Genomic DNA, 13,891 nt, shown 5'->3' on the forward strand with positions numbered 1-13,891 from the left:
TCCTAAAACCAGTTGTTGTCCAGATACTCAGACCCCTGATGTGGAAGACATGGATGGGGAGCAGAATGATGTCCCCATAACCCAAGGGGAAATGCCCAGTGACCTGCTTTGCCACCTAGACACACACAGGTCTGCAGGGCCATCTGGGATCCACCCGAGGGTACTGAGGGAGCTCAGTATCAGAAGAGCTCACTGAGCCACTGCCCATCAGTTACCTGCAGCCCGGGTCACCTGGGGAGGTCCCAGCTGACAGGAGCCTGGCAAGTGTGGCATCGTCTGCAAGGGCCACAGGAGGATCTGGGAACTACAGGTCTGTCATCCTGACCTTGGTGCTGGGGAAGCTCATGGAGCAGACCATCCTGAGCACCATCACACAACACATGCAGGACAACCAGGGCACCAGGCCCACACAGCATGGGTTTGTGAAAGGCAGGTCTTGCTTAACCATCCTCATTCCCTTCTATGACAAAGTGACCCGCTTTGTGGGTTAGGGAACATCTGTGGATGTCATCTACCTAGACTTTAGTAGAGTTTTCAACACTGTTTCCCACAGCATTCTCATGGAGAAATTGGCTTCCCATGGTGCAGACAGTTGTACTGGTTGCTAGGTGAAACACTGTGGGTGTCCAGGTCCAGAGAGTGGTGGTGAATGGTGCTACGTCCAGTTGGTGACCAGCCACCAGTGGCGCTCCCCAGGTTTCAGTATTAGGGCCAGACCTGTTTCATATCTTCATTAATTGTCTGGACAAGAGGATCAAGCACATCACCAGTCAATTTGCAGGTGACAGCAAGTTGGGCAGGAGTCTTGATCTACTGGAGGGTAGGAATGCTCTGCAAAGGGACCTGGACAGGCTGGATTGATGAATCAGTTAAATGGCATTCAATAAGGTGAAGTTCTGGGTTCTGCACTTGCATCACAACAACCCCAGGCAATGCTACAGAAGGGGAAAAAGTGGCTGGGGATGTTGGTTGACAACTAGCTGAATATGGCCAATGTCATCTTTGCCTGTATTAGGAACAGTGTGGCCAGCAGGACCAGGAAAGTAATCTTTCCTGCCCCCCCCAGCTCAGCATTAGTGAGGCTACACTACAAATCCTGTGTCCTCTTCTGGGCTCCTCTATACAAGAAGGACATTGAGGTGCTGGAGCATGTCCAGAGAAGGGCAACAGAGCTGGTGAAGGGTCTAGAGCACATGTCTGATGAAGAGTGTCTGAGAGAGCTGGACTTGTTCAGCCTGGAGAAAAGAAGATTCAGAGCAGACCCCATTGCTCTCTTCAACTTCCTGAAAGGAGGTTGTAGATGGGTATAGGTCAGCCTCTTCTCCCAGGTAACACATGAGAGAACAAGAGGAAATGGCCTCAAATTGTGCCAAGGGAGATTTAGATTGGGTATCAGGAAAAATGTCTTCACAGAAAGGGTTGTCAAGCATTGGGACAGGCTGCTCAGGGAAGTGATGAAGTTCCCATCCCTGGACATATTTAAAAGACATGTAGATGTGGCACTTGGGGACATGGTTTAGTGGTGGACTTGGCAATCCTGGGTTAATGGTGGCATTCAATGATCATAAAGGTTCCAACCTGTATGATTCTGTGACTCTAAATGCTCTTTCTTGAAAATACTACAGGAAAACACTGCCTTGTTATAAAATAACACTTCTATATGCATTTTTCCTCAGAGAATGTCAGAACACATCACAGAGATTAACACAATACTATGAGTCTCACAAATCCCTTGAAAATTATAAAATAAACCACGCCCATAGAAGTTGCCACAGCAGATCTGGGCAACGTCTCATTTAATCCAGCACCCTGCCTCCAATGGACAAGAACAAAACATTAAATATAGCATGGCAATGTATTTAACCCTACCAAAGACAGCTGAGAACACATTAAAAAAAGTAACTTTAAAGCCTGCTGACTCCAATTCAGGAAAGAAGGATAATTATATACAGAGGGATAACTGAGGAAACGTTTCTAGTGCAGCCCCATTGATTTTGGCCCAAACTCAAAGAGTCTGCATGTTTATGTATGCATTTCAGGAAAATAAATGTCATGGTTAACTACTTATAAGAGTGATTAGGGAGAACAAAGTATCAGCAAAGATAACTCCCTTCATGAAGGTATTTGTGTGAAACAATTAACTTTTCCCATGTTCTCATGCCACTGTGCTGATTTTGAAATTGTACAGCTCAGTCCCACCTCAGTAGCTAAAAGACTCCTGCTGTTGCCCATGCTTGTGGGTTTTGGTGACATAATGAATTTAAATGCAGACTGGAAATCTCTTTTGGCCCTCCCCCCAGTGGTATTGCTTCTGTCCTGGAGGAAACAAAAACCAGAACCCTGGCTTCTAGAAGGAAGCAAAAGAGCAAAGTTCATCTGTTTGTTCAGAAAGCTGCTCCTATCCTAGCAATAAAGCAAACCTAACTGATTTTCAGGCAGGCAGGACATCCCAGAAATTTCATTACTTTGCTGAACTGGCTGCTGTCTTATTAATGTTCACCAGACATAGGAAGGGTGGGGTGGAAAAACAGATAGTTGGCTGGAAAATATCTATTGGAGAAACAAAATAATTTTAAACTTAATATATAAAAAAAGTCCCAACTGTATAGGAATTCTACATTCAGTTTCCTCAGATTTGTTACGTACTTGCTCTGCCATCTGCTGCCCTGGCATTCCCCAAGGTTTCAGAACAGGAACCATGTCCATGAGTTTTCCCAGAAACAAATACTGCATGACTAAGAACAAGCATCTAGCAGCCCAGTGGGCTGTCCAGGAGATACCACAGCTCTAGAAAAATGCTTGCTTGAATCTTCCAGAACAATCACACTACTACTCCATATTTTGAAGGATACCACCCTTGGCCCAGTGCTTCTCAAGAGGTGCTTTTTCTCTTGATGGGTGGGATTCTGCAGCAAGGATTGGCACTCTGGATCTACTACCTTGGAAGTCAAATTAAGCAAGGGAGTCTCTCAGACTGTCACCACCACTCCAGCTTCCCCAGGGAAAGAAAGAGAGAAAGTAGATCCAGAAAGAGAATGTTCTGGAGAGCAAGTGACTGACTAAATAATGAATTCTACCTTTTGAAAACATAAATTACATCCACTGTAGAAGGAAAAGGGAGGTGTATGTCTGCTGGAAGCAAGGTCAGGTGCATGGGAAGAATACAGAAATGCTGTTGGCCATGGTAGGGGGAAAATTTGGGGGGGGTCAAAGCCCAATTGGAGATTAAGCAGGCCAGAACTGTGGGGGACAATAAAAAGAGATTTTTTTCAAATACGTTAATGGCAAAAGGCAGAGTAGAAATAACATCACCCCATTACAGGATTTGGATTGCCAACCACACAAACAGGGACGTAGACAAGGCAGGGGTGTTTAAATGCATTCTTTGCCTCTGTCTTCAACACAGATGACAGGCCACAGTGGCCTCTACCCCTGAGCTAGAGAACCATGACTGCAAGAATAATCAATTCCCAGATGACCCTGTCATGTGTGGGATCTGCTGGGATCTACTGCTTCAGCTATATTCCTAAGATTTATGGGGCCTGATGGGACTCATCTGAAGAGCTAGCTGATGTCACTACAAAGCCTCTCTCAGTGATTTTCAGCAGTCCTGGGAATCCTGAGAGGTCCCACCAGACAGGAAGTGGCAAACATTATCCTTATTTTCAAGAAGGCCAAGGAAGACCTCAGAAACTACAGGCCTGTCAGTCTCAATACAGTGCCTGGTAAAATCATGGAAAAGATTATTCTGGAAAGTACTGAAAAACACCTGGAAGATAATGCAGTCATTATCACAGCCAGCATGGCTCCATATGGGGAAAGTCCTGCTTGTTGAAACTGATTTCTTTCTACAACAGGGTAAACCACCTTAAAGACATAGAAAGCCAGCAAATGTGATCTTCCTGGACTTCTGTGAAGCTTTCAGTATCCTTTTAGACAAATTGTCCAGGCCACAGCTGGATAAACACATTATGTGCTGGGTGAGCAACTGGCTCACAGGTCAGGCACACAGAGTTCTAGTGAATGAAGTGACATCAGAGTGGGGACCTGGCACTAGTGGGGTCCTACAGGGCTCCATGCTTGGCCCTGTGCTCTTCAACATCTTCATTAATGACTGGGACACAGTATTCAAAGGGATATTGAGTAAGTTTGCCAGTGGCCCTAAACTGGGAGGAGCTGTTGACTCCCTCAAAGGCATGGAGGCCCTGCAGAGAGACTGTGATGAACTGGGGAGATGGGCAATCACCAACCATATGAAGTGTCTCCGATTCTATGGAAATGCAGCTTATTCCTTATACAGTATTGATTCTGTAAGGTCACAAATGTACAAAAGCAGGAAAAACTTGGGTTTGAAACTACTTTTCACTCAAATCTCTGGATCAACTGTGTGCTTTCAGTAATTTTGCTGGGGCAAAATTTCACTTTAAAACGAAGACTACAGATAATCATAGGTGGGGTTTTTTGTTTGTTTGGGGTTTTTTTGTTTGTTTGTTTGTTTGTTTCTTGGGGGAGTTTTGGGGGTTTTTTTTGTTGGTTTTGTTGGGTTTTTTTTAAATACAGTATGGTAATTTGTAAATGTGATTACTGACTTGGTAATTTCTGAATCTTCATGTTAAGTTTCCTTTAAAAGTGCTGGCTTTCAAAGCACTGATATCTAATACCTCCTGGCAGAACCACTTTACAGTGACTGAAATGGCATCTCACAAACTGAGGCACCTTTATTCACAGTTCATTTCTGAAAGTGGGTATAAAGCAATTATAAAGGAGCATATGTGTGTAAAATGATAGATCAATAGAGTGCGACAGGTAGGGTAACTCTAGATGCCTTCCTCGAACTGGAAACTGCATGTCTAGCTGAAAGATTTCTATGAATTTAAGAACCAATAATTTATCTGTAAAAGCAACACAGATACCAGCAACAGGAAAATACCTACAGGACATCATGGACATATCCCACTTCAGTCATGGATTTCACAGGTACATCACTATTGATACCGCACTTCTGTTTCTAATTACTTTGGTTTTAATAATATATACTAACATTTACTTTAAGGTTGTTTTTCTTCACTATAGTTTTAGTTCCTTTGCTGAATTAAAACAGAATGAACACACAGCTTCACTTGTAAGGTGATGCATGTGATAAATCCAGTCAGGAAGAGAGGAAGACTCTGCTAAGCAGACCATAATTTCAAAGGCTTGAACACAACTTTTCGTACATTCGTGATCTACTCCTTCTCAAACAAAATTAGGAAAAACTACATGTAATATCTGAATGTTCTTTAGAAAAGCTATCTCCCTTTTTCCACTACCAGAGGAATGTTCTTAATCTGTTTTAGCTGACTTTGTGCATCACGAAGTAGCACAGAGCCCAGTTTCTGCCCTTTACCCTCTGCCAACTCCACCTCTCATGTAACTCTGGAGAGATCCAGGAAATTTATTAAGAGCTTTGTGCTTTGTAGAACTTAGTATTTTTGTAGAAAAGGAGAACACATACAGACCAGAATAAGAACAGCAGTTAATTTCTATGCATAGCCTTTAGAAGTAAGTACAGAAGATGCCTTTTCTACCTGCATTTGACACACTTAACCTTCTACCTCAAAGTCCAGAGGACTACTGCTGCTTTGAAGTGCCCGCTACTTGAAGAAACAGAGGAGTACTACAACTATAATTTCATTTCTAATAAATAATTATCTAATAAAACTGGATGGCTTCCTTTCCTCTGGCTCTAAAGCCTGCAATCTAAAAGCAAAAAACTTTGTGTTGTGACAGTAAACCCAGGAGCACAAATCTGAATGCACATGGCTAGTAATGGTATAGAAGTAAGATGGTACAAATATCACGTAGCAATTTTTCTGACAGCTCTCTACTTTAACTGGCAGAAAATCAATAACATTAAGACTGAGGGTCACAGCCTTTGGAAGGATTTACATCAATGCAAAAACAGAACAGACAAAGCCAAAAGAGATTATAACCACAGATATCCCAAGGGACAGATGAAATCATGCATGATGATACTTTTTTTAAAAAAAGTCATTCCCTCATACCCCAAATGTCTTGTCTCCCAGTTTTTCAGAGGTGAGGTGAGGATTGCAGTAAAAGATGCTACTGTGTTCCACTTAAAAGCATAAAATCTCTCAGTGAAAAGGGTAACAGTTCTCCTACTTGCAGGTAGACTTCTGGGAAATTGGTACCATACTTACTGTTCCATGTTAACATTGCTGTTGCAGGCAGCAAGCTTTTACTCACAAACAGCAGTCAAAGAAAACAGAGTGCTCCCTGTCCTAACAGTCACAGCTGAAATTGTGCACAAGGAGTGGACAACATGACAGCAAAATAATCATGGCAGTGAAAAGACTATGTTTCTACTCCTGTCCTAAAATTCCTGTGCAGGAAAGCATTTCAAGGATTACCTTTCATCTTCACAATGTAAAAAGCACCAAAGGCTTAAGAAACTTGTATGTCTGTACCAACTGTGACTCAGAAAGGCCCATCCTAACACACAGAGGCACTGGAGTGCCGGTCATCCCTTAAAACCAAAGGACACTGACTGACCCCCACTCCAAATAAGCAATTGGGCTCTCAAGTGCCAACACATGTAGTATAACCAGAGAGGCTGAAGGACACAGCTCATCTGACCAAGCACTGCTGGTGTAGCTTTATTTAAATTCTCTTTGCTGTTAAGTTCTCACCTGTCTTGTTGGAAAGTCATAGTACTGTAGGATGAGCCTGGTGTTGACACTGTGACTCCACGTGTTGCCAAGGGCTGCTGTCACACAACCAGAATCCCTCTTTCCACTCACAGAGGATCCTGAAGATAAATAGGATAGAAACTGCATCAGGACTGTGGCACAGCAAAGGGTTCAGCATTGAAACTTCGTCAGTCATCTCAGATTATTCGTTAAACTAGGCAATTACAAATAGCACTTAGGAGATGGCACTGCTGCATTAATTTCCTGCTTTCTGATTTATTTATACAACTAGAGTGTGTTCTCCATCTCACCCTCTGATACCAACAAGAAGTGCCAAGAATTAAGGAGGTGTTGCAAAGTATTACCTACCTTCGGGAAACTTGCCTATTCTTCTTATCTACTATATCCCCATGCAGATCAGCTTTCTCTGGGCACAGAGGAGAGGGAAGCAGGCCAGCTGAGTCACAGTGTATAATGGCATAACAAAAAGGGAATCTAAAGGAGCAGAATGTGCTACCGCAATACACTAACCTAAAAGTCAGAATACTGATTCATGCCATCAGACATCCACACTTTTTCCAAGATTTGCAAAGAGAGCCCCTTAGCTGTAATTACCATTCTGCTGTCTCTGAAATCATCTGAACTTTATAGAACCCTGAAGGAAAATGGACTTTGCTGGAATCAGCAATGACAAAATAAAGAAGTGTTTCCAATAATGCCACATGATGCAGCTTGCTTAACCGCCATTGCACCCGAGCTTGCTTGGACTGAAACCAGAGACCCACACATGCACACATACAAATATACAGGCAGGTAGGTGCCTGAGACCTTCATCTTTACTCATCGTAAATTCTGTGTAAGGTGAACAGATTGATGGGTGACTTGTTTGCATTTCAAATGAAACTTCAAGAACAGAGCAAGACAGACTAACCCCTGAAATTCAGAAACAAAATTCCAGTTATTATGTGGGTATAAATGATCACGTGCAATTTGTAAATTGAACTGTTTGAGGTACACAGCCCATACTGGTACAAAGACATGAGTGAATAAGACACAGTTAGATTTGAAGTCAGGTAGCTTCCTGTCATCCATCAGGCAACAAACAAAATGGCTTTCCCAGGACAGTTGTGAAATCCTTGTCAAATAAGTCAATGAAAGTTAGACCAGACACTGCAATAAAGTGGTCTTACATTTCTGTTAAAAGGATCTGTAATGCAACAGTTAATGTTGAAATCTAAATCATAAGTACTAGCAAAACTGTATTGAGATAACAAAGTCATCTTGTAGCCCAGCAGAACTTCTGGAAGATTCAGGTTCAAAAGACTTCATTACTTTTACATCTGCAAGGAAGTGGGCTTTGTTACTTCCCCCGCTCACCACCTGCCCTTATAACTATTCAGAGCAAAAGCATAGTTTCCTGATTCGCTGAAGCTTTTATTTTGGAAAAATACTCACTAAAGAATAAGACCAAAAATGCTGGCATGTAATGATAATCATTATTTATATTACTGCTGGCAGCTGTAAGCAATGAGAAGGACACTATTAGATTGCATTAGGTGCAGGAGAGCAGCAGGCAGGAGAGAAGTGCCTGGAATGATTGCAGTGCCCTACAGGATTCAGCTGAAGGCCTCAAACCTTCCCCAAGTAATAAAAAGTTCCATTAACATCAACTGGATTTGGCTTAGGTCTTTAAAAGTTTAAGGTCTACAAAAGGAAGGAGTGAAGCACCAGATTCAAGCCAACAGTTTGACAAGAGTTTGGACTCTGTACTTGTCTGAATTACCTCCCACATCATAGGAGCTCACTGGGACTTGCACAGTACCTGCTTCTGCAAAACACTGTTCTAGTCTGATCAGTTGTGCTATCCAGATAGGATGGCTGCTTTTTTTGTACTTAAAGAAATATATTGATAAGCAGCAAACTTTCACCTGAATAACTCACCAGAGAAGCATCTAACTGGAATCTTCAGTATTGGAAATGCTATTCTGTTAATTAGTCTAGACCATCCCTGTTGGAAAGGTGGATGTGCTAACAAGAATAATTTATCTTCATCTATGTCTTGGATTTAATTTTCCAGCTGAAGGAGTGAACATGCTCAAGTGTTAAAACAGGGTGCTGGGAGGTCTGTGTTCCATTCCCTTAAAATGACTCAAAGCAAGTTACTTAAGTTCATTAAGTTCTACAAATTTTTGGGTTTGTGCTAGCACCACAAAAGTAAAATGCGATTACATTACAAACAGGATAATGGAGAATATAAGACACTAAAGCAGCTTTAAAGTTTTGCAAACCTTTCATGTGGAATAAGCTGCAGTCAACACAGCCCTTCTTTCCCCACCTTGTTAGAAATGGGTAAGAATCACAAAATGCAAGTGAGACCAGTAAATGTGAGTTCTGATGGGTGTGGAGGTGTTCCTCTCACAGCTGATGTAACTGTACCCCTGTTTAGAGCTGGGAGCCACCATTCCACACCACCAGCACCCCTGCTTGTGCACCCCTCACTACAAAGGGCCCAGGTGTTCCAGAAGTAGCTGGTGTTGGCATAAAACAGCCACAAAATTCACACCCAAACTTCCCTCAAATCATGTATCTGCTATTAGGTAACAGAAGGAGTAACATCTTGCTGTTGCAATCCTGAGTCAGGTGTTGAAATGGTTAAATGTCTGAAACCTGCTGCTATTACACTGTGGAGATACCACTCCACAGCAGTTCCTAATTCTGCATTCCTTCAGGCCTAAAACCTGTCCCAAAGTGAACAGAAATGGTATATGTGTAAGGTTTGTGGCAGAACGAGCTAGTTACTGCAATTTATTTTATTTTCTCATACAGGAGAAAGCACACTGTACCATACTGTGTCAGCCCCTATCTGAAGAGGGCAAAGCCTCTTCTGTGAAGTTATTAAAATTTATGACTTTGGTGCAAAGTAGTTAGTAAACCTGGACCAAATTTACAGCAAATACTTTTTGCAAGGGGGAAGGGAATGCCCCACTGGAAAGGTTTCCATTTTATAAGGGATCCTCCTGCAAACTGATGCATTAGGCAGATAGAGAGGTAAAGCAAGTGAAACAAACAGGAGGAAGCAGTGTCAGCTCTGCAAAGAAGTTCAAGGGCAGTGTCAACATATGCTTCATTCCTTCTTCTTGCTCTAAACACAAAATGATAGTAAATGTCTCAGAGGAAGGAAAGGGGATGTGTTAAGAAAACAGATTTATGTTGAAACATAGCCTTAAAAAAACCTTGGACTTATCTTTTCTCTTATTTCAACCACTACTTAGACATTAATGAACTGGACAAAGGAAGTGGATAAAAAAACACTGTTCAGAGAGGGCAATTTTTTTTCCAGCATGTATTGCCTTGTGCTTCCAAACCCTGATATTTTCATACTTAGAGATGGGAGTATCACACCAACATTGGCCCAAGAAGAAAACAGACTTATAAGACTTTGGTCTCTGCTCAGAGGTCCCCAGACTCTCCAACCTGAACCACTGCAGAGTGGTATGGAGTGCTTACTCACACTGTGGGGTGGATGCTTCCACAGCACCTGCATTGTGCAGTCACCTGATAGGCAGCAGTCCCAGTGTCTCCAGTGCCCTTAAAGCCTGTTCTTACTCCAGTCACTGCTGGCATCATGGTTTCTGTTCAAGTCACAGGTAATACAGGGTGTGCAGAGATTAGAAAAGGTAAGGAAATACAGCTGACATACAGATGAGAAAAAGGTGACATCTCGGTATATGTATGCAGTAAGGGAGTGGGTGTCCAGAAGCACAGAGATGGGATCCTAGCATAGGCAGGTGAAGGTGAATGTTAGAAGGCTGGAAGAAGATGTCCAGTGATTCCCTGCTTTCTGGATCAGGTTCACCTCTAGTAAAATGGGTGATTTCAAATCCTGTAAACACTCCCTCCTTCCTCACACAAAAAAAAATTGGCATGAAACTAATCTTCAAAGCAGACAGGCCAAGGACTGTGTGAGATTCCTGTTCAACTGTATCCTATGAAACTGAACTTCTCAGAGCACTGGCAGAGACACCAGCAGACACCGTATCTGTTCTGGACTGCAAACACAGAGGAGGAACTGGCTGCTTCACTCTCACTGAACAGCTGTCACAAGTGAAAATAAAGCTGCTTGTGGTCTGAGTCAAATGCAAAGTAAATGCCTCTCCACAACCAGGGAAAAAACAAAGAATAAAGAGTGACTTCAGCTGAGTCCTGCAGTGCTGCTTCCAAGCAGAAGAGGCTTGCTTGCACAGGGCTCTAATGACCAGGAAAGAGCTGTCAGTAGAACTTGGCCACAACACTTGGCCCTGCTTACACATGAGAACTAGATTGTTTCTCCCTATCAGTGTAATCAAAACAAACTTCCTATAAGTAACTTCCCTTTCACTGAGGGAATGACACATATAGGCAGGACAGAAAAAGTGGTTTTATTTTACCTTCCATTTTTCACTGGAGGGAAGAGCAGGATAAAAGCTACCCAGCTCGATACTGCTTCTGGAATTATTTTATTAAGTCCAGCCGGAGCACTGCAAGTACAGACCCAGTCTCCAAGACTTTCTTGTCCTTTGTGTATAAGGTGATACATTTTAGAGACTAAATCCACATGCAAACAAGTCCCAGTTGTTGCAAGTATGTTGGAAGGTGATTTAATCATAAAGACACTTCAGTTCCACTAGTTTCTTATCCCATGAAAGTTTTGGTAACTAGACCAGTATCTTAAATCAAATGAAAGAAACTTCTTAAAACAGGTTTTTTTTTTTTAAATTAAATGCAAGAAGTCCTTGCCAGCAGCAGCTATACTCTCAATTAAAAAACCCAACATGTTCCTTGTTGGTATAACTGCACAGAATAATTAGTTCCACCTTGTCCATATTCTCACATATTGATTTTTTCTTCCCAGATGGACATATCATTGCCTTTGGGCAGGTTCATCCCCAACACTGGGCTCTTTGCAATCTCTATCCCCTGGTAATTTGAAAATATTTTCTCATCAAATGTTAAAAATGGATTGATGAACTAAATGACAACAAAATAACAAAACAGTGAAGCAACAAGCCCCAAGATATTTAAAATCTTAACACCAAGCCATCTTGATAAAAGCCTGGCATATCAAAAAAGGGGGAAAAAACCCTCTGAAAGTACAAATAAAATATTTATAAAGAATTAAACTACTCAGCTTAACAGAAACAGCACACCATGCAATAAGAATGAAAGTACTTTGCCTCTCACTCGGGCTGTGCAGCTTTCCAGTTCACTGGCAGAGCTCAAAGACCACTGCTTTTTACCTGCATTGCATTTAGTCTGTATTTTTGGTGCAGATCTCTAACAATGAGACCAGAAGAAAAAGAAGAGAAGAATCCCCTTCGACCCCTCATCTATTTTTCCATCGTCACCTACTCTGAAAGTACAAGTATTAAAATATGCAATGGTGGAAAAACCCATCGCACAATAAAAAACAGCCCACAGGACAAACTCATCTGTGAAGTAACTAACCACAGCACTCTTCAAACTCCCACTGCTGGCTTCTGCCATTTTCAGCCTTTCTCCTCAGCTTTTTCTTAAGTCAAAAGATTCTTACTCTCTTAACCTACAGTGGTGACCATCTCACTCTCTGCACTGCCCAGCTAAGGTATGTCTCAAAGCACACTATTGACTTCATACAGTCTTTTATTATTTAGGACACATGGCAGGAAAAACAGTTGCTGCTGTAAGAAATCAAGCTCGGCCACAAAACTAGCCATGTGAAAATTCTAACTTCTAAAATGCTTATGCTCTCCCTTTTATTATGAGAGGGACTCTGGCAGTTTTCCTTCTAAAAACCTCCTAGTTCTAAATCTTTGCAAACTACCCCTCCCCTCCACTCCCCCAATTATTCCATCTTACTTCAAGTTTGGTTAAGTAGAATTATTTTATCTGGAAGTTGGAGTTGTTCAGTAATCAATGACATTTAATTTTAGTTTTCCTTTTCTTCATAGCACAGTTCATCAAAATATACTTAGCAAGCAAAGCAATTAAGTGTAAACCCCTACTAATCCCCAGTGAAAAAAAAAATCAAAACAAAACGTGTTATGTGCCCATTTGAGATTACACTAAACAGGCTGTTCAATTCAATGTCATCATCAAGAGACCAAAAAATGCCAGTTGTAGTCTACAGGTGCAAAGTTCTGATGGAGTCAGCAGTGAATGTGATAGAAAGGGAAAGAGGTCACTTCTCATTTTGGACAACAGAGTTTCTTTATTTCATATGTCCCAAGCAGATGAGTTTTCACACTTTTTTTTGTTTATCATATTTATATCTTTATGTGTACACACTCTGGGTGATTTTTACATGGTTAATCTGATATTAGATCAAGATTAAGGCCCTTTTTGCTGTTTTTTTTCCAGTCATTCATTATTTCCATTGCGAAAACTCCTAAAGCTCTCATCTTCAAGATGCAAGCCACTAGACAAATAGAGAACAAAAAGATAATTCCTGACCTAAAGATTTTCTTTTCATGAGAATTGCAGATTACTAGTCTCTTAGCTGCTGCTGATTATTCCCCACTCACAAAGAATCTTCCCTAAGGGATGAAAGAAAATACACCAAAATATGTGACAGGCCAGAAAAACTGTGTATAAATAAGGACTTTGAGTATGAAACATTAGAAGCTTTTTCAAATAAGTAATGTTAACCATTATTCTACCCCCCCAAAAAAAAAAAAAAAATCAGCAGGGGCCTTTATACAGCTCAAAATTTAGGAAGGGTCCGCCAGAGAACTGGTTTACTTTCAATCCCAGACCAGCATGCCTACTGTTACCAGTGTGTTTTACCCCAGAAGATCTCATTCCCTGATTGAACTCATTGCTAAGTTCATGTCGATTCTCTTCCGAGTTGAGAAACACACATATGCTGCCTGATGACCTCAAAAAGGAACTGATATTAAGAAATGAAAAAATGCAGCTGGTCTGATTTCTTGCCAGACAATCTACCCACCATGACCAAAACAATCAGGTCTCAGGAGATCTGTGGAGGTGGGAAGACAGCTGGTGGCTTACAGCACCTGAAACAGGGCCCAAATCAGGGAACTGTGGAGTTGAGAGCCTTGGGAACAGATATTTCTTTTTACTAATGAAAATGTTCTGCCTCTGTCACCTGACACCACATCACAAAGTGATGAGTATTCATCTCTCAATCATTGCTGCAGTGCTACTGCAAATGACAGAACAAGTAG

The 13,891-nt window shown here is 41.7% G+C and overlaps 1 protein-coding gene across 1 annotated transcript in view; it reads right to left on the reverse strand.

The window, feature by feature from the left end:
* Window positions 1-13,891, reverse strand: part of RAD51B (RAD51 paralog B) — a 357,454-nt gene that overhangs the window by 147,466 nt on the left and 196,097 nt on the right. Inside the window, exon 8 of the mRNA XM_062494785.1 lies at window positions 6,690-6,808. Within this exon, the coding sequence (XP_062350769.1) occupies window positions 6,690-6,808 (119 nt within the window). The remainder of the gene's footprint in view (window positions 1-6,689; window positions 6,809-13,891) is intronic.

This window comes from Cinclus cinclus, chromosome 6 (genome assembly GCF_963662255.1).
Source record: "Cinclus cinclus chromosome 6, bCinCin1.1, whole genome shotgun sequence".
In the NCBI taxonomy this organism is placed as follows: domain Eukaryota; kingdom Metazoa; phylum Chordata; class Aves; order Passeriformes; family Cinclidae; genus Cinclus; species Cinclus cinclus.